At 37.9% G+C, this 21427-nt stretch overlaps 2 protein-coding genes across 3 annotated transcripts; one reads left to right on the plus strand and one right to left on the minus strand.

The window, feature by feature from the left end:
- The first annotated feature begins 112 nt into the window (after window positions 1–112).
- LOC147078133 (uncharacterized) lies at window positions 113–20020 on the plus strand. 2 transcript variants are annotated; one of them, XM_085961225.1, is made up of 12 exons: window positions 116–788; window positions 1666–1853; window positions 2029–2170; window positions 4515–4703; window positions 5477–5609; window positions 6514–7654; window positions 8112–8540; window positions 9660–9889; window positions 11334–11519; window positions 13160–13302; window positions 14950–15308; window positions 17071–20020. In XM_085961225.1, the coding sequence occupies exons 1-11, from the start codon at window positions 446–448 to the stop codon at window positions 15270–15272; spliced, it is 3447 nt and encodes a 1148-aa protein (XP_085817351.1). In that variant the 5' UTR covers window positions 116–445; the 3' UTR covers window positions 15273–15308; window positions 17071–20020. The 2 variants fall into 2 exon arrangements, with proteins under 2 accessions (XP_085817352.1, XP_085817351.1); XM_085961226.1 differs by lacking the exon at window positions 17071–20020 and having other exon boundaries at window positions 113–788; window positions 14950–16220.
- LOC147078134 (uncharacterized) lies at window positions 15693–19347 on the minus strand. Its single transcript, XM_085940176.1, has 3 exons — window positions 18340–19347; window positions 17960–18190; window positions 15693–15809 (listed from the first exon to the last, which is right to left on the minus strand). The coding sequence occupies exons 1-3, from the start codon at window positions 19345–19347 to the stop codon at window positions 15693–15695; spliced, it is 1356 nt and encodes a 451-aa protein (XP_085796302.1).
- Window positions 20021–21427: the final 1407 nt, after the last annotated feature.

Here is a 21427-nt window from a genome sequence, read left to right on the forward strand (position 1 = left end):
TTTTATCATTCAAGTTTTCAAATGAAATTTTGAAAGTAATATTTATATAATTTACATTTATATATAATAATATTTTCCCATGTGGCAGCTCTCATCGCGTCAGGCGATCCTTAGTATAGACAATTCAATAACATTGTCTATTATTTTATGTTATTATAATTTCCAATGTTTTGGCAGCGAAGAAAGAATATCAATCTTTAACTAATTTTATTTATATCTTTCGTAGGATTCACCATAGTTATTGTAATGTTCATAAACAATGAACAGGAATTATTGAATAATTCAACGCTTTTTGAATCTTAATTTTAATATTTTCATAACAAAATATATTTTGACAGCTTTTATGTTTGTGCACAATCGATAAAAAATAATGACACTAATTCAGTTTTCCAATAGATTTAGATTTTGAACAATTATTGACATTCCCCTTAACTTTACAAGTATCATGGATCACGTCTCAGAGAATATACCGCTATCTTACGAATTTCAAATTTCAAATTTGGAAAGTCGGAAAGAAAATAACCTCCAAATTCAATCGGAAATGCTGAATACACCAACAATCTCGTTGTATGGGAGTAAAAATATACATCAGAGTTCGAATAAAAATGTAGAGTTACCTGATGGTAAACCCTTTAAATGTGAATACTGTGAAAAATCATTTAAAATGAGTTGCACGTTGAAGACCCACACGAGAACGCATACAGGAGAAAAACCATTTCAATGTAAAGTTTGCAATAAGAAATTCTCACAGTCTGGACATCTCAGTGAGCATTCAAGAACACACACAGGTAATTGAATTTCTATAATATTGACCATTAGAGCAATGATTTAAGTTACCCCATCTCCACCTTTTATGTATATGCAGACTCGATTTGTGCACGGCCGTCTTTCATGACGCTATAAACGTGTCAGAATGAAAAGATTTTAGTGCTGCATTTCCTTGTCCCGAAACGAAGCTGCACGAGGCTGGTGTAGCAACCATGCGCCTTGGTGCTTAAAGAAAGTTTAGAAAATAAAACAAAAATCTTGACTTGCCCTGCCGTCATTTATCTTTACTGATACATGATTACATAGAATTTTCTCATATTTGCTTACATGCTCATTCTATACTTTATACACAATCACTGCTAACCTTTTAATTACCTTTTAATTACGACATTTAAATAACTCGTTAATTATATGTAATGGCCAACGACTCCAAACGCGCCAGTCGCAGTTATATAAATTATAAATTTTTAGCAAGTTTAAAAAATATATTGACTTTATAAACACTTACAAAGTTGTAGGTACTCAGCACTTTTATTACAAAATTAAACCTGACTTCCATTTTTCTTATTCTAAATTTGAAATTTGTCTTCAGTGTGCTAAAATAAGTTGAAATTATAATTTTAATAATTTAAATTGAATTTTGAATAATTCGGTCATAAATTGCCAGAAATAAAAACATAAAACCGGGTTTTAAATGTACTAGAATATGCTAAAAAGAAACGAGACTGCAGAAATTATGGTCAGATAATAGTAAAATGTGAATAACGGAAAACTTATTTAAAATCGGGCTTCCACTCTAGTTTACTAATTTTTTAAATTTGATATTATGAACTTTTTAAGATATCAATTTGCTTAGTTCAAATTGAAAATGAAAAATGTTCTCAATATTTATTTCAGGAGAAAAACCCTACCAATGTACGTCCTGCGGTAAATCTTACACAAATGGGTCACACCTACGCGCCCATTTTCGCTCGCACACCGGCGAACGTCCGTATACGTGTGCACACTGCGGTAGGTCCTTCTCACATCTCAATGGACTCAAAATGCACGCCAATCTACATACGGGAGGGTCTCAGTATAAATACGTAAGCAGGACTGCTCTAGAATTTTTTTAATGATTTGTAATTTTTAGTATTGGTGTAATTTATTGTAAATTAATTTGTAAACATGTAATTCGTAATTAATAGATAATTTAACTTCTTATTGATGTATGTATTTCCAGTTAACTGCTGTATTTAAATATTATTGTTTTTTTTCCAGCCCACTCCTGACCGCAAAAATATGCCAAAACGATTTTCTTGTGAAGTTTGTGGTTCTGCATTTAAACTCAGTCATTCCTTGAAAGTTCATCTACGCAGCCATTCTGGAGAAAAACCTTATGTCTGTCAGTTATGTTCGAAAGGTAATTCTTTTTAATAAACGCCTCACAATACAATGACTCATCTACAGTTTTTTATTCATTAATTCTAAATTAAAACTGTCGAAACAGTATGATAGCGCCTGTACACATGCATGGATGTAGTGGCAGCAATAGTGTGTATTTTAAACTATCGTGACAATAACTGTTTACACGTAAAAGTGCCGACTGTCTCTCCAATCTCATTCTTCAAGAGTAAGCGAGACAGGACGTTGTCATTTTATGGTACTACTGAATATGAGTCTCTCTGCGGTGTAGTTTGTTTTTTTTCCGGCAGGTTCGCCACTATCATTCTACTGCGCAGGCATAGATCGAAAAATCCCAACTGTGGTATGAAAATTCAGAATCTTCCGAACTTTTTTGATTCATTGTTAAAAGAATTTATAACATCTAACGATCCATTAACACTGTTATCCAAGTCTATGTGGATAACAGGCACCGCTAGCTCAGGGTACAGGGTTTTCGCACTATCTCTCTGGTGAATTCCAATCCTGTTACGGAAAGGACCATCGGAATCAATTGGTATCCGATGGATGGGTTTATCATACCGTTGCAGCGGTTAATTGCGAGCATTGAAAACTAAACTCGAACTGGACGCCAAAGCCTTTTCTGTGAAAGAAAAGAACGTAAAAGAACATAATATAGGATACAATTAAATTAAATGAAACACCGTGATAATTTAACCTCACTGTATTTAATATGACATTGTAAATTAAAAGTCAATGGTACAATTTCGTAATATCAAATAATTACGAAAGTACATAATGGCGGTACAACGCCGAAGTCAAATCACCATCGTTCATAAACGATGGTATTATAATACATAAACGAATATTTACGTTACACAAAAAACGCACTATCGTCTGCAAACTAAGATATTAATAGAATATATCCTCGGCAACTTAACCTAGCTTAAACAAAATATCCACATGTGAGTGAGGTTATAATTAAGACAAATAACTTAAGATTAATTAATAATAAAAATTAAACGTAGGTATTTACAGCCGCTCGTCCAACAACCTCTTGTGTCAAAGTTCTACCAGAAAAAGAAAGATGCGAGCGGAAATCGATCGCCCAAGGAACGATCCCACCCACCACTCATCAAACCCGTATGCTTTCTCGAAGTACCAACCGCAGGATTTTTGTGTTGCCCGCGAGAGAAAAACCTCTCCACTAATTAAAATTGTTAATTAGGCCGTTGGTGACATCTGCAACGTCACATCATGCATGCAATCTTCCAACTTGCATGATCATTTTCTTGTTATGGCCGCAATAATACGTATTGTCAGCAGTAAATCCATGTACGTGTAAATGGGGTATGAGACTCATAAAATCTTCAGTCGTTTTTCTCAATGTAGTCATTTCGTTAATTCGATTCTGTATGAGCACCTTATTTCTAAGCGATTGCACCCACAGTGGCCCAGTTAGCAGAGTGCCCTGACAGTTGCATGTTGAACAACGGTTGCTAAAATTATCTCATTGTTTTTTCAATAGTGTGTTTGATCCAGTACAAGGACAGCATAGGGTGAATAGCTAACAATCATTCATCTTAAAAAGATCTATTATTATAACCTCCGCTCTGTAAATGCCCATATTCTTGGCTTAGTATCGAAAATGGTAATTTTATTTACTTTCAACCAATTAATCTCACAATATTATAGAGTGAAATTTCATTTTTAAATTATCACTGTAATCATTGATCTATGATAATCAGCACATATTTCTGCAAACTCTTTCTAATGCCGCGTTAGCAGATGTCGATTTTTGTTGCAGGTTTTTATATTGACTGTTGCAAAAGAAATTGATAGGATCATCGGTTAATCGCATGCATGTCCAAATAAGTCTCACGTGTCGATGCGAGTTGTTAAGTTTACCAAGGTAACTAGTTGACTCATGATGATTCACTGTTGAATCGACTAAAAGTAGAAGGGAGCTCAACTTTGTTCAATTCAACTTACAATTTTATCAACTTTGTTGAAATATGGTTTCCACTTATATATCAATTGACGTTCAAATGTCATTCAACATGCAGTTGAACGATAAAAAATTACATGTGAGAACGCAGCATAAGACTTTTCATAGGATAGTGTAAGAACAAATTAGTTTCACTAGGCAGATAGCCGGTTTCTATCAGTTTCTGTTAGTGATACAATTATGTATGATTTTTACTAAGGATCAACATTCTTTTTATTGTGTCGAAAATTTGCCACCTCCATACAATAGAACTGAATCTTTTATACTTTTATTAATTGTGCAACATAATATAATTTTATGAGTTACATACATTTAAAATCAACTTATTCTGAAGATATGACATTTTCTAATTTAGGTTTCACGCAAGCTGCACATTTAAAATGCCATGAGTTGACACACAGTCGGCATCTTGACGAAGGCAGCGGCAAACGCAAATCTTTAAGCAAGAAAAAGAAAGCCAATTCACCTTCCTACAGGTGCGTCACGTGTGGGGCCACTTTCTCGCATCTGCCTGCTCTTAAAACACACGCAACACGACATACTGGTAAGTTATTTGTGATAAACTGTTCGTAACATAAAAAAAAATTAAATAAAAAAATAAAAATAAAAAAAAACTGTTCGAACATAAAAAAAAACTATTCGTGTGATAATTGAAGCAAACGATGGGATCGTGTCTCCTCGTAAAACACTGCATTGTGCACCAACAAAATCTGGTTGGATATTATCTTACTTCTCAGTGACAGAGGAAATCAAAATGTTTCTTGCTGACAAAGAAATGTTTATCGAGGCTAGCATGTAGGTCAGCAAGCTCACTATCGCTGACAGTGAGATTCATCTTGTAAATATGTACATAGGTATTAATTATTAGTGTTTCTCTACATATCGCCAATAAAATTATTTTGTATTGAAAATGCTATACATTTTGCAGCTATGATTTTTTTTCATCATCATCATCAGCAGGGGACGATCCACTGCTGGATGAAGCCCTCCCCATAGCTCTTTCCACTCTTCTCGGTCCCCTAGTTCTCTGTTGCCACGTACATCCACAGAACTTTATGAGCTCGTCTATCTAGTGGGTTTTAGGGCTGTGGAAGTTTAGTGCCCTTTGGGTACCACTGTATCACGGCATTTGTCCAGCCCATTGCCATTTCATCTGCTCAGCGACCTCTATGACGCGTACTTGTGTTCTTTTGTGATCGTTACGCCTTATGCCCAACATGCAACTTTACAGTATTTTTACCACAGCATAAACTTTTAGCACAATTTTTTTGTTAAAGGTCATAATTTAATATTTTACTGAGATTGTTAAATTTTCAGGTGAGAAACATTTCAAATGTGGTGTGTGCAGTCGATGTTTTACTACGCAGTTCCTCTTGGCTTCGCACATGAGAACACACACTGGAGAGAAACCGTATCAATGTGAAATCTGCTCCAAATGCTTTGCTCAAAGGTAAAAACATTTTACCCATTTTTTACTTCACCATCAAACAATAATTGGTCTATAATTTATTTTTGACTTGCAAGTTGTTAGGCTCAATCCACACAGACTGAATATTGCGGTTGATACAGGTCGTTTAAATAGATACATATGCGCTGCTGTTGAAATTGTTCATGAAACACCTTGTATTATAGTTATTAGTTAATTTTAACGTGATTAAGTATGGTGCCGGTGGCTTAATTGATAAAGCACATTGACTAGAATCTGATAGATGCAGGTTCGAGTCCCGCTCGATAGCAATAGGGATGTTTTTAGTGTGTTCTGAATTATGTACTATAGACCATCAGCTGTACTTAAGGTGTGACTTTGGCACTAATGTCGCAATTGTGAGCTATTAATTCTTCAAACTTTAATACTCCGTTTACACGTGCATAGATTTACTGCTGACAGTACATATTATCGTGGCCATAATAAGAAAATGCACATGTAAACATGTATTATCATGCAAGTTGCAATATTGCATGCTTTAATCAAAAAAGTTTGGAAGCTTCTGAATTTTCACACAGCTATTGGAATTCGTTCTATATCTCTGCGCCTGCGTGTAGAACGATAGTGACGAACCTGCCGGTAAAAAAACGAACCACACCGCATACTCATTTTGAAGTTAAGCAATTTTGACGACCTGTCAAATAGTACTATATAATGACAACATCCCGTCTCGCTTACTCTTGAAGAATGAAATTGGGGAGATAGTCAGCATTTTTACATGTAAACAGATATTATCGCGATTGTTTAAAATACACATTATTGGTGCAAGTAAATCCATGCACGTGTACAGGCGCTATAAATTATTGTTGTTGGTATCTACATATTTTGTTTTTTTGTTATAAACCTTTAATGTTCGGTTTTCTTTCAGATCTGTTCTTATATGCCACTTACGAATGCATAAAGGCGACAAGCGATATACTTGTGAAATTTGCTCAAAGAAGTTTATAAGTCATTCGGATCTCGTGAAACACACTCGGATACACACTGGAGTCAAGCCTTACAAGTGTGAACTGTGTAGTTCCTGTTTTGGAAGAAGCAACCACTTGACACGCCATATGAAAATACATTTCGGAAACAAAAAAACATCAAAGAGCGGCAACACTAAACATGAAATACCTCCCGACAATGAACTTATCAAGACAAGTCATAATTTGGGCAATGAATATTGCAATAGTGATGTATTAACCGACGAAATAAATAATATTGGTTCGTTTTACGATAAATTTAAAGACGATATCGGTAATTCTGTCAAATTAAATCAGTTTAATTCGTGTTACGACAGTTCTGCACATATTTTAAATCAAAAATCTAATGTTAATTTAAGTAATGGATACCATGCGCCGATGGTGGATTATCACAATTATGTTATGCCGAATAACGGCAGGATGTCTGGAAATCATTCAGGAGATACGTCTATTTTGGATTCTTTTATGATCTGTGATAAGAATGTTGATTTACATGATGAATTTAATAAAGCGCAACGGTTGAATACAATAGATGTGTCACACATAGATTTAGTTGACGGTCATGACAAGCAGTTAAATGATAACTTTTGCCGGTATCCAACAGATGTCTACGAAGAACAAAATAAACAAAATTGTTTTAATGCTAACATGAACACCAGGGATCATTTCGATGACAGGAATATTAATTTGGGTTACGATTGCAAATTGCTCGGTGCGAAGAGCTACAGCAATTATGAACAGATCGAGAACGTCTACGCTAAGTTGCATTCGCAAAACGGGGAATTTATGCGGGAGAAACTGGCGACGCAATCGTTCGAGAGGGAGAATAAGAGCTGCGATTTTAAAAACAGTTTAAAATGGCGGTATCAAAATTCGAATTATTGCCTGAAGGCGAGTTGCGACGAGGCCAATATTAAAGTTTCGGAGAACTGCAAGAAGTGGCAGTGTGGAATTTGCGATGAGAGTTTTACAGTGCAGATCGAGTTGACGGAACATGTCAATTTACACAAAAATAATGCCTCTTCTATGAGATATACAAAACTGGTATGTCTTTAAATACCTACATCCTTGTTTATTGAAATTAGTTTGACATTTGTTGTTGCCATGTGTTAACTGACGTAGTGTCGCAATACTTGCAATAAATTCTCCTACTATCCACTTGGGGACACTATCTGTAGTGCGTGTATTTATTCAATTAAATTAAACCGCTGATACAGCAACTATTAAATTAGTTGCATAATGTTTATAATATTAATTACATTACATTACATTATAATTATTGAATTTATATTGTGGGGTTCTCGTACGTTTGCCATTGTATGTCAATAAAATTGAAAAGCATTATTAGGAAAAATGGCAGAACTTTCAATCATCAAAATGAGATTGTCACGTTATTTATTGTTTTGCTAAACTATCAACTATGCATAGGGTTTATAATGGGTTAGTTTTACATAATGTCGATATATTTACATTTGAACTTTAATGTTATGTTTTTTTACAGGTGACAAATCCAAAATCAGGCATCTTAGAAGAGGTCCAAATCGTACCTAGAAAGAAGCTTCAAATAGTTCCCAAAGAAATACTCCAAACAATCGTCAATAGCTATTTTGTGAATAAAAATGACAAAGCAACAATCATAGACAATAATAGTATTATTACTTCAAGTATCCCTGTTGTAAATGGTAACACTGAAAATATTGCAACACAAGAAATGTCACATGACTTAAATGGAGACAATAATGAAGGATTTAAAGCTGAAAGTCTGTTAAATCAAAAGAATTTTGTCAATGATAATGGTGATACATTAGGATTTAATGTTAGCAGTCAGGATGCTGAAGTTCGTAATAATGGGATGGATAACAAATTGAATGAGTTGAATGACTATGGATCCGATCATTTAAATGATTCCTCAGAAGAAGACGATAATATGGTACATTAATAATGATTTGTATATTTTTGACGCAGTAAGATTGTGCATTAGCATATGTCTTGTCTGTACATCCACGTATTGTATCTATACCAAACGTGGGCAAATGTGGCTCTTCGTTGGGTTAAGTGCGGCTCCCAATATTTTTTGATAAAATTATAGGTATTTTCTTTTCCCATTATACTTGTATTTTTGTGAGTTTTCCTTTAAATTAATCAATTAGTAAGTTGAATTTGTGTATTTAATACTACGTGAGAATGTGGCAATAGTGTGGGTCTTTATATATATGAAAATTCAGAATGTGGCTCTCGTTGACCTCATGTATGCCCATCCCTGATCTATACTATTAAATAAAATTGAAGTATATCTGTGATTTTGAAATACTTGCATTTCGAACATCATTTTGTCCAGGATTTTTTTTTTTGACCATGTCCGATCCTAATAAGATCGCATAGGCCTCCACAGAGTGCAGGTTTGTATAACAGATTTTGTTTTTTACGAGAAATGGATGTCAGCCACTTGCTCAACCTATTAGGTCCATATTCTTGACTCCAAACACAAATTGAAAAACAAAATGTGTATTTGCCAGACCCAGGATTTGAACCTGGGACCTTTACAGGATATCGAGTGCAAAATATTGTTTTTTAAAATTTTTGCCTGCCTGTCAAAAACTTTTACCTGCACAACTGGCACCGATTTCGTAAAATTTTATCTCGACTCAAAAATTTTCGAAAATAGTACGCTTGAAAATCACAAATATGTAGTGGTTTAATAGCAGGGGTTGGCTTGAGGTGAAGGTAGAGGGCCGGCAGGTTTTATGAAAGTATGGTGAAGCAGGCTAGTATGGTGCGGCGGGCTGGTAATCAATTTGTGGCAAAATTTCCACGTTAACATTATAATGTATAATATATTATATGGGTACGTTATAATAACCAAAGTAAATCCTCCGTGATGCCCTGCATTTCTCGTAAGTTGTCGGCTATTGTTGGCCTGCTTCATTCAGTTGCATGAGAAAGCCGATTCTTTGCCCCTCTTTTTATTTAATACCTCTATGGGCGTGCGATGGTGGTGCGTCAATTACTCGTTTTAATATTATTAATTATTGTTATCTTTTCATTACAGCCACTTTCAAAAAGAATAATAACTTCCAGAAAAAATTCTGTGACAATTAAAAATGAAAAATGTAACTTTGCAAATGAAAATATAGTAAAAAGTACTGCTTTCAATAAATCTCAAGGCGACAAAGTTATAAGAAAGACAAGCAAGAAACGGAAATCGGGAAATCTTAAAAAAAGGAAAACTGAAGACGGTCCGAAGGAACACTCTTGCAGTGACTGTCAGAAAGTGTTCAAGTGAGTAGCTATTTACTACTAATACTATCGATCGAGGGTACTTGATGGAATTCGAATTTCAATTCATTGGAGTACCTAGCTATTAATTTTAAAATGAAGCACAAGTTTATTGTGATATTTTGTTCAGGCTTGCACACAGAAAAATGGGCTAGGGGGGGTTCATTTCAAAAAAAAAATATCTATAATAATTTATTATGGATTTTTAAGGTGACAGAAGTGGGCGGGATTAACAAAATTTAGCAGATGGCACTGACTTTCACATTTATCCCGTCTACTACTTATAGCTTCTTGTTGATTTAATCGTGGATACCCTCACTTTTCCTGGTACATTTCCCATGCTCAGACACACCATACTTTGAGGCCTGTGATAATCATTTGGCATGTAGGTATAACTAAGGGTGATCATCTACGAGTTATTACGAACTGTCGCATGCACAAGTGGTTATTGAATACGCATAGCCTAACGATCATAATTAAGCACCGTTTATGTTGTCCGCGTTGTTTTGTCTTTTAGACATTGATACCGCCTAAACCTAAACCATGGCATCCTCAGAGGATCCAAGGCCATGAGGCCTGAATCATCATTGGGCGGATTCATGCAGACATGATCAGATCGACTATGATACAGAAATATCTAGCCCGTAAGAAATATCGTTATTTTGTAAAAATATGTCAAATCATGCATCGAATCAATATGGCGTCACCTGCGCAGTCGAATCTATTTCTGGGGTGCGCAATGACAGATGGTTCAGTCAGCACGCGCCGACGCATACGCAAGAGACCGCCCGGTCGCTTCGAGCGAGATTGCCAGAGAGATTGATTCAGGTTTTTTCCTCTCTCGTGTCGGTCGCTCGGAACCGACGCACCTCCGCGAATTTTTTTTTTTTTTAAATATCATGTTTTAGACGCTGTATTGGTTACTGTATATATATTACAACAATAAAAAGCCCTGTTTCCGCCGTAAATCCGCGTTGTCAATTAAACCCGCATGTCCCCGAAAGAAAAAGCCTAAACAGACATAACCTAGACTTTACATCATCTCAGGGGGGGTCCAGCGCGTCCTACGCCCTCCCCCTCCTTTCGGAGGTGACAACATGCTGCATTAGAATATTAAAGCAAAATTAAATGCCTCAGATGGCATCAATTCATGAGTGCCACGGTTCTTTTGCGTGTCTTAAAATGCCGAAAGGAGTGGGTGTGGCCAACCCATTGAGAAGAAATTATCCCGATCACGATCCTCAGTCATATCAACTGAAAATTGTCACAAAGAGGTTAGGTCTCACTTTGAAACAATGCTCCTCAGTTTATATAATATTATAAGAGCATTGTCCAACTAACTCACAGTGGCCGTTATTGTCATTGTATTATTCCCAGTATTATATTTCACACACACCGTTCATGTATGTTACCTGTACACCTGCAATTTTTACTGATGATTTTGCAGACTATCCCATGCATTGATGGTTCACATGAGATGCCACACTGGTGAGCGTCCGTTCCAGTGTCAGTTTTGTCCACGCCGGTTCACGCAAAGTGGACAAATGAAGGAGCACTCCCGGACTCACACCAAGGAAAGGCCCTACCAGTGTACTCTATGCGGGAAAGTTTTCGTCAACTCTACGCATCTCAAGTAATTTTAAATGCTTTATTTTTATGATGACAAAGTATTGAAAAAAAATAGTGTAGCGAGCACACATGACAGAAGTGAAACAATTTGTTTTGCTCGCCATTTTCATAGTCGTCAACATTACCATCGTCAATGTATGGCAATTGTACATAAGATTCTTGTCATAAATGTAATCCATACCATCTTCACATCCAGTAGAGTTTTACATATACTCACAGAGTTATTCATCAGGCTTCGTGACATCATTTGGATAAGTAATAGACAAAATAGCCAATGTAGGTCATTGTGGCTTGTTTATGATCCTTCAAATGCATTATGTATTAAGTATCAACTGGCAATTTCTGTTTTGATATTATTTTAAATTTCCATGAGAAGAGTTGCCATGCTTGTTTTGGGGATTTTTACGATGGTTTTCAGATTTTTTATGTTCTATGCTTAAATAGAACGTGGCGCGAAAAATGGTATATAACGATATAACGAGTAATGCTTATAATGAGTAAATTCAGTCGGTCCCATCTTTCTCGTAATAACCAAGTTCGACTGTATAATTAAAAAAAAACTAACAGAATACGTATGTATTATGAAAAATCACATAAATCAATGAATGAATGTATTGATATTAAATTGGATTCAGAAATGCTTGATAACTGTCAAATATAATTTGTGAGACTTGCCAGAGCATTTATGTGCCACTTAATGAATAGACCTGTTAAAAGAAATCCTAATGTTCCTAAAATGTTTCTTTACCGTTTTTTTCAATGTAATAGATTCCTACAATGATTAACAGTTTCGCTGCCTAGTATATACTATAGAATTGACCCCATGTGCCAATCCACGAAAACGTAAAAATTAGGTCAAGGTAGATGAAAACAAGTGATGACTATATTCATAATATTTTTTTAGTAGATAAACATGTCAATACGGCAGTAAAATATAATGTCACCGGTCGGAGCCAGCGGCACTGCTCTTGAACTTGAACCGTATTCTTATAAATAAGTTATGTTATTACAATAATTGAATTGAATTGAATTTGTGAATGAAGGCCCTTGTAAAATGCTCGAAAATATTATTATGGTATGCAATTTATTTTATGGATTTTTTTATGGCCTGAGATAATGAAATTTATCCTTCCCTAATTGATTTTATGAGATTTGGTGTTCACCATGTTATGAAAAGTATCAAATTTCAAAGCAATCCACTTTAGTAACACTAATATGAAGAACAATTAATATTTTCTTTGAACAGTGGCGTGCTTGACTAAAAAACTTTTTATCTTTATAAAATCATACTGAAAAATATTCTAAATAACCTAATGCTGCCACTGCTGAACATGTGATAAGTGATAATGATAAGTGGTATGTAGATAGGACCTTATAAAACACAGTGCCGAAAAATGTCTATAAAAAAAACAAATTAAAAACCAATTAGCGAAAAATATCGGTAACATATTCATCTACGATGCCAGCTAAGAAATAATTCACTCAATGGTAGTGCCAGTGAAATAATGACAATTTCGTGATTACTATACAGGCGGCTCCGATCGGATACGGCGGCACCGACTATGAGTGGTGACGCGGCTCCGATCGGAACCAGAGGCAGCGATGCTGTTAATCCACAAAATGTTTCATTTACTTTAATTGCAGATCTCATATAAAAACTCATACTGGCGAAAAACCATATGAGTGTGACGTTTGTCACAAGAGATTCGGGCACCGTGTCGGCTGGAAACTGCACCAGAACATCCACACCGGAGAGACGCCGTATAAATGTGAACTCTGTGGAAAGGGTTCGTAAATATTTTTCCAGTTCAAAATTCTACGTGTTGTAATTTTATCCTTTACATAATTAATGTATTTCAGCACCACCATAACATTTAAAATGAGTTTATGGTATTTTTTCTGCCGTGTGTCTTATACAAAATGTTAATCAAATTTTATTTTACTCTAAGTATGTAAATATTTCTCATTTGGCGGCTTAAGCGTCGGCCTATAGCGTCGTGGGTCCCAGGTCCGAATCCTGGGTCTAATAAGTACACATATTGTTTGTCAATTTGTGTATGGTCAGAGTATGGACCTAATAGATTGAGCAAGTGGCTGACATCCATTACTCGTAAAAATAAAATCTGTTATACAAACCTGCACTCTGTGGACCTATACGATCTTATTAGGATCGGACATGGTCGGAATCGATATTAATTATTGTTCGTATGTTGTATATAAAAACGTAATACCCCGTTTACCCGTGCATGGATTTATTCTTGACAGTAAGTATTATCGAGGCCATAACGTATGGGTAAATATGTATTATCCTGCATTTGCAAGCTTGCATGCATGAATCAAAAAAGTTTGGAAGCTTCTGAATTTTCATGCGACAGGGATATTTTCGATCTGCGCCTGCGCAGTAGAATGATAGTGGCGAACCTGCCAGCAAAAAAATTAACTATACTCATTTCGAGGTTAACCGATTTTCACTATCTGTCAAATAGTACCATATAGTACATTGTGTCTCGCTTACTTTTGAAGAATGAGATTGGAGGAACAGTACTTTTACGTGTAAACAGTTATTGCCACGATAGTTTAACATACACACTATTGCTGCCAGTAAATCCATGCACGTGTACAGGTGCTATTATGTTGCCTTAGAATTGATTTACCTAATTCGCCAACATATTAACTTTTCAGGAGGCAGAAAACAATAGTCAGTATTTTATATTTTAACTGTGTCATATTATTTTACCATTTCTTTGTTTACTGCATAACCATGTACGTACTATTTAAGAATAGATTTTAAGAAAAACATTTAGAATATCTCATTCGATTGACTCGAAAATCTACTTATTCTAAAGAATATATCAACAGTTTCTTAAAATTTGCTGATGCTTCCTTGGTTTATAATTTGCGTAGGCACCTATGTCTTTTCATTATCTATTAAATTCATCACAAGATTGCCATGTTCTTACCATTATAACAATCTTCAGAAATTAAGATGTAGTGAAGACTGGTTCAGGATTGTCAAGGGCATCAGATATATTGTAGTCATTGTCAATTGTCTTTCAGCCCCAACCCTCAGCAACGACTACATAATAGCAACTATGGATAAGTGAATAAATGATGTTTCATCAACAAATCTTCAGCTTCCTTCCTTGTAATCTGGTACCAAAATTCTAACGTTAAAATTTAGATTACTGTATTTTTGTGAAACCTTTGACCGTTGTAAAGATTATTTTTCTGACGTGCCAGTAACCCTGTGGAATTTCACTGTCAATAAAATAATATAAATTGCGAATGCTGCTAATCTTCACAGTTTCAGAGTAACTGTCGCTCTACCACTAATCGACTGTTGGGTTTTGATGAATGGATTTATATAGATAATTAAATAAATGATGGGAAACATATGACATGAATCATAATTGAAATTTTATCTCCCTGCACAGGTTTTCGCCAGCCATCGTCCCTGCGTTCGCACCTACGTATCCACACGGGAGAAAAACCTTTTGTGTGTCACGTATGTTCAAAGTCGTTCACTCAAAAAGCTACATTGGAGGCGCATTCGAGAGGGCATCGAGGAGAAAGACCTCATCGCTGTGGCCTGTGTCCGAGGACCTTCTTGAGTAGTGGAGACAGGACTAAGCATCAGGCCACGCATGCGCCAGACAGACCGTTCCAGTGCACCGCTCCTTTGTGCGTTAAGACGTTTAAAAGAAATGCACATCTCAAAAGACATATGTTTACGCATAGAGTCGTGGAATGTGCGTAATTATGGAACCGATTGTTAAAAGACTGCATGTGACATGTAAGTAAAAAATGATTTAGGAGCAGTTTTTACATAACCTATTTATGTGTGTTAGTTTTTGAGTTGTCACTATGTGTTCCGTACAATATACACTCTAATACCAATAGTTTACCCTAAGAACTGAGAAGTCTAATGCCCTGGAGTCGATTTGGTTGGTTACATGTAAATTGTATGTAAAACATTTCACAGTGCACAGTTTGCCATGAGCTTTCTTATCGGAAAGATATGACCATATACTATACGGTCTCCAATTTTATTAGATTCAATATGAACAACTGCATACGTACAAGTTTCTGGACATGAATTTGGTTATCTTCATCTGCCACTTTATATTTGGAAAAAACAACTGTCTGTCTGCCCTTGGAAGAGGAGGTCCATCGCTTCTCAGATTCGCAATTCTGCGTCATATGCCATAGTGTATACACCAACTCTTTGAGCGTATCGGCCCGAAGAATCAATACCAGGCGGCGGCGATATTGTGATACTGCCAACCTTCGAACTCTGAGCAGGATAATCGTGTAGCCTTGAATCTGCAAGTCTAGCAGAAGTACTCGAGCAAAGACAGGTAACGAGCTAATGGAAGTAGTTCTATAAGTCTCTTAGTGAGGGCTAGTAATGCTGAGCGTTGTCTGCTTGAATTAGTGGACACGGGGATGGTTTTTTCGCTTAATTTTCATATGTTTACTCTTCATCTGTATTCATGAAGGTTTTTTTTATTATCTTCGACTCATATTAGTAAATAAATTCTATGCATTCAAACGTTTCTTATGCTTTCAGTGACTTTACGCTATGAGATAAGGCTCATATTATAAAATAATCATGTGAGTCAATAATTTAATAAAATACTGTGTACAATAAATGAGTCGTATAGTTCCAAGGTACGATAAGTCCACCATGATTTAAAATATAATGAAAGAAATATAAAAGAAAATAAGAAAGAATAATAAAAGATAATGAGGAAATTTTGTTCTGCCGGCCGATTTCCACAGTAATAAAATGTTGATCAGTTCAAAGAGAGTCTCAAAATCACGATGAATTCCTAACTACTTTAAGTCCACAGTGCGGTTTGTTCCAAATTTCGATAAGTCCATGTGACTTTGTAGACAGCCAATCAGCATCAAGCATTTACAAAAATCAACGTGGCCGCTATAGAAACAAAGACCGATAAGTCATCCTACTGAGTTCTGAGTGAATTTATTATTATATATGAACTATACGAGTAAAATATTCATCCTCCGTCGTCTTTGGACATATTAGTTTTGAAAACATTTCTGAACCGTACTTCTTCTTCTTCTTCTTTCACCCTGTCACGTCCCAACATTGGGGCATAGGGCAAGCACAAGTTGGCGCCACTTCCCTCGGTCCATCGCCAACTCCTGTGCCTCCCGCCATGTCAGACCTGCAGCACGTAGGTCGCTTTTGTAGCATCGCTGCAGGGTGAGGGAGGGCCGGCCACGGCGACGGAACCCTTGAGGCTGTGCCACAAGGGTACGAAGTGCCGCACTCTTTGGCGGCATCCGGAATACATGTCCCAGCCACGTGAATCGTCTCTTCGTGATAACTTCAATCACCGAAGGCTGTTGTGTCTGCTCACGAACTCGGATATTTGTAACGCGGTCGTACCAATGTACCCCTAAGATTCTGCGGAGACATCGATTCTCAAAGCTCAAAAGCCGTGACTCTTGAAGCTTAGTAAGATCACAGCCATACAGGAGCACAGGTAGCACGCACGCGTTAAACAAACGACATTTGGTCCTCACAGAATACAGCCTTGACCTCCATGCGACTCCAAGTTGGTTGAACGCAGAGCCCGCCACACCCATGCGGATTCCAAGCTCACTAGAAATACCACCATCATCGGCAACCGTGGCACCCAAGTACTTGAATCTGGACACCAGCTCGACGGGCAGACCAGAAACCCGCAGAGGAGTGTCGGCGTCGATGCAAGCAGCACTGCACATGGATTTGGTCTTAGCGGCATTCAGATGAAGACCCACACGCATCGAGTTCGCGGCTAGCCTGTTCACGGTCACCTCCAACCTCTCGATCGTCGAGTCAAACACGACTGCGTCGTCTGCATACTCCAAGTCGCACAGTCTTTCTTCGCATAGATCGCTTGTGTCATCATGATGTAGGCGTATCCCACTGTCGGGGCAAACCGTCTTACGCATTATGAAATCCATCATGATGATAAAAAGAAAGGGCGCAAGTACACATCCTTGCTTGACTCCTGACGTGATTTCAAAGAGGTCAGAGGATGTTCCGGCTGCTCTCACGCGACACTCTGTATTGGTGTAGAGAGCACTTATCACGGCGACCAGTTCCCGTGGGACACCATATCCTAGCAGAATTTGTCACAGAGATTCACGATGAGGACTGTCAAATGCCTTTTCATAGTCCACGAAGCAGCAGGCGACAGGTATATTCATCTCTTGGTACTGTTGCAGAAGGCTTCGGAGAGTTGAAATATGCTCTGAGCAGGACTTCCCCGGGACAAATCCACTCTGCTGCGCACGCAAAACGTCCAGCATGGGACTTCTAATCCTGTACAGGAGAATCTGCGCCAACACCTTCCCGGGAACGCTGAGGAGAGTGATTCCTCTGTAATTATAACAGTCTTGTGGGTTACCCTTTTTGTGCAGAGTAACAACGGTACCATCCCTCCAGGCTTTGGGGCACTGCTCCCTTTCCCACACCTCGTGCAGAAGGTCACACAAGTACGGCAATACAGCGCTCAGTCCGCAGAGCAGAAATTCTGCATGGATGCCATCATCTCCAGGAGCTTTCCTGCGCTTCAGTCTTTTGACAGCCTCTTTAACTTCAGCAGTTGTCGGAGGATCTTCGCAGAATCCCGATGCAGTAGTGATTCCGAGGGCAGTGATCTCCGACGGAATATCGAAGGGATGCAATGGAGGTGGGCGATTCAGGACATCACTGAAATGTTGGCGCCATAGCTCCTGGACCTTTGCAGGTTCGGTGACTGTCACTCCGTCAGAGTTGCGTAATGCAGTGACCACCGGACGTTTCTTACCGCAAATTGCTCTGGTGATGCGGAAGAGAGCACTTGGATTATTCTTGCAGGCAGCAGATTCCGCATCCCGAATAGGTCATCCAGGCGTCGGCGCTTATCGCGGCGGGCAGAACGCTTTACCACGCGGTCCATTGTCTGGTATTCCGCGCTGCGCTGTGGGTCGTATGTACCATTGTCTCGCAATTCTTTCAGGAGCTTCCTCTTCTCAATCATCTCCCATGTATGAGGTGACATCCAGTCCGGTCTGTGCGTATGCCGCTCTCCTAATGCAGTAGTTGCGGAGCTCATTATAGCATCCCGGAATAATATCCATTTTCCTTCTAAGGGATCCGAGTCGATGGAAGACGTGAGAGTTCTAGCATCATATAAGCGCTTCTGCAGCTCCAGCTCATAGGTTGCACGCACACGGGTACTTTTCAGTTTTTCCACATCGAGTCTGACCGTCCTTTTGGGTTTTGGGACTCGTTTGAGGTCTATACGGGATTTCCCGACCAAGAGTTCGTGGTCACTGTGGATGTCTGCACCTCTATATGTCCGCACGTCTAGCAGTTCATGCCGGTATTTCGCTTTGACCAAAATGTGGTCGATCTGGTTTCTTGTATTACCGTCTGGCGATGTCCATGTATATTTGTGGATGGTCTTATGAAGGAAAAGACTACCACCAATCACAAGACCATTCATTGAGGCAAAATCTACCAGACGGGAACCATTATCGTTCATTTGGCCAAGGCCATGTTTTCCCAGCACAAAGGGTCCACGCGAGGGGTCAGATCCTACTTTGGCATTAAGATCACCAAGGATAACTGCATGATCACAGCTGGGGATATTTCCAGCGGCTTCCGCCAAACTTTCGTAGAATGTATCCTTATCTGCATCGCTAGCAGCCTCTGTGGGAGCATAGCACTGCAGAAAAGTGATGGAGCCCGACTTGGTCTTGAAAGTAGCGCGGAGTAGATGTTCGGAGATAGGTTCCCAGCTGGTGAGGCACTTGCAAGCTTCCTTGGACATCAGCAATCCGACTCCACTACGTCGCAATGTGGCGTGTCCGGAGTACAATAGACGAAACCCACGAATAAACTTTTCGCCAATGCCAGTGAGTCGACACTCACTGATCCCGAGAACATCTAACTTGTATTGAGAAAGTATTTCTGTTAGATGCTCGGCCTTTCCAGGAACATTTAGAGTACGGATATTGTAGGTTCCAAAACAAAATCGTTTACCGAATTCAGGCGAGGTCGTCAAGATGGAAACGGGGGTCCGAGGCTTCCCTGTGCTTGGATTAATCTGTTGTTTTAGGGTGTGCAGGTGATCATCCCACAGCACCCGAGTTCACTGGTGGGGCTGCCACCTTAGGGCCCGTGAACATGCCCTGGTTTTCTGTAGGGGTTTTCCTTCCCGTAGCCAGAATGTACCAGTTTTTAGGCGCTGGTGATTCGCCTTGCACCCTCCTCTATCTGCTACAGCATGCTGCATTGCCTAGGGACCCCCACGGAGAGGTTAGAGGTAGGATTTGTTGGCAGAGTTATCATGGATAGTCGACATACTCAGCATTTCAAATGGAAGCACACCTGATCTGGCATCAAGGCATACCCCACTGAAGTCATACCAACCTTTGGTCCCAACCGTACTACACGTTCATTATTTCTTGTGAGAATAAATAAAATAATAATATCCCTATTACTAAAATGTGTTTTTTTTTACCTACATGATCTGACCTATGTGAATTGAGGGGAAAATATTATCACCATTCTATCCCAGACAAGGATAAAGTCAGATATTGCCGCATTCTTAGTGATTTTTGCAATGACATCCTTAGACAAAATGCCGCCCTTGGGCAGCGCCAACATGCTGCCCCATTTTTTATCATCCGTGCACGTGTCGTTTCTGGTCACCAATGACGTCGAAGAGTAACGGAAGTAAACTAGACATTGCGAACCCGACAAAAAAATTACAGTTCTGTTAAACCTTTTATGTTAATTAATTCATTTTGTTTCCAACCAGGGCGGGTATGTTAGAACTTGCGAGTCGTATGGTCGAAAACCGTGTGGTATGACAAGTTAGTATCGCCCGTTTCATACCGTATACGATAACACCTATTTTTGAAGCCACTCGCTACGGACTATTTTAACTCGCGAGTGACTAATTGGCAACATCGCCAAAACCGAGAAAATCGGTGTCTATGGTACAAGATGAAACGTCAAAAATGAAATGTCAAACGAAATCATTATTTTTGTTGGTTATGTTTGTGTATAATTCCTACAATATTCGATTGATTTAGTATAATATGATATAGATATATGTACGTAGAATATAACCTTACATAAATGCGAAACCATATAATATTATTACACTGTAAAACAAGATTTAACAAAATAAACACAGTGTCTTCAATAACATTTATTTTTATGTACCTAGGTATTTATTCATTACAAACCATTATAAAACATTAACATAATTAATTGAACTCAAGATAACAGAGTATTAAGTAACATTGTGAATAGGTAATATAATAATTGGGCATCTTTATTGTTTATAAATTGGTAATGCCGTGTTCTTTCCGTCAGCGAACTCATTCATTTTGACGTTTTGATTTTCAAGGTCACTGTCACATACGAAACGAAATATCAAAATAAACATGGAAATCGGGTAATATGTACCTACATGAATTCACGTCCTTCGTCGTGCAAAAGTAGCAAAAGAATGGAGAGGTTTCAATTAAGTGATCTTAATTGAAATGAGGTATGTGAGGTTATGTCCGTCTCAACATTATACCTACCTACGACTTTTTAATTCTCCATGGATATACTATTATAAACGTAATAATGTGTCAAAATATAACATACATCTTCTATGTCTTTGATTAATTTTAATCTATACAACCATATTCATTTTTTCGCATTGTATACTCTTCACGCTTGTAGGTAGGTAGTAACATTAAACTTAAGATACCTAATAAACCTATATGGCGTGAGAATTTGTAAAATATATCTCACAAGCTCTTTGTTTAATCGAAAATTACGTATAAATAGTGCATCACTGAGTGAAAAAGCATTTTGACATAAGCTAACATAATTATTTGATCTGTTTC

Source organism: Rhyacophila brunnea, unplaced genomic scaffold (assembly GCF_057557595.1).
Source record: "Rhyacophila brunnea isolate RB1 unplaced genomic scaffold, BYU_Rbru_1.0 scaffold_12, whole genome shotgun sequence".
NCBI classification, from domain to species: Eukaryota; Metazoa; Arthropoda; class Insecta; order Trichoptera; family Rhyacophilidae; genus Rhyacophila; species Rhyacophila brunnea.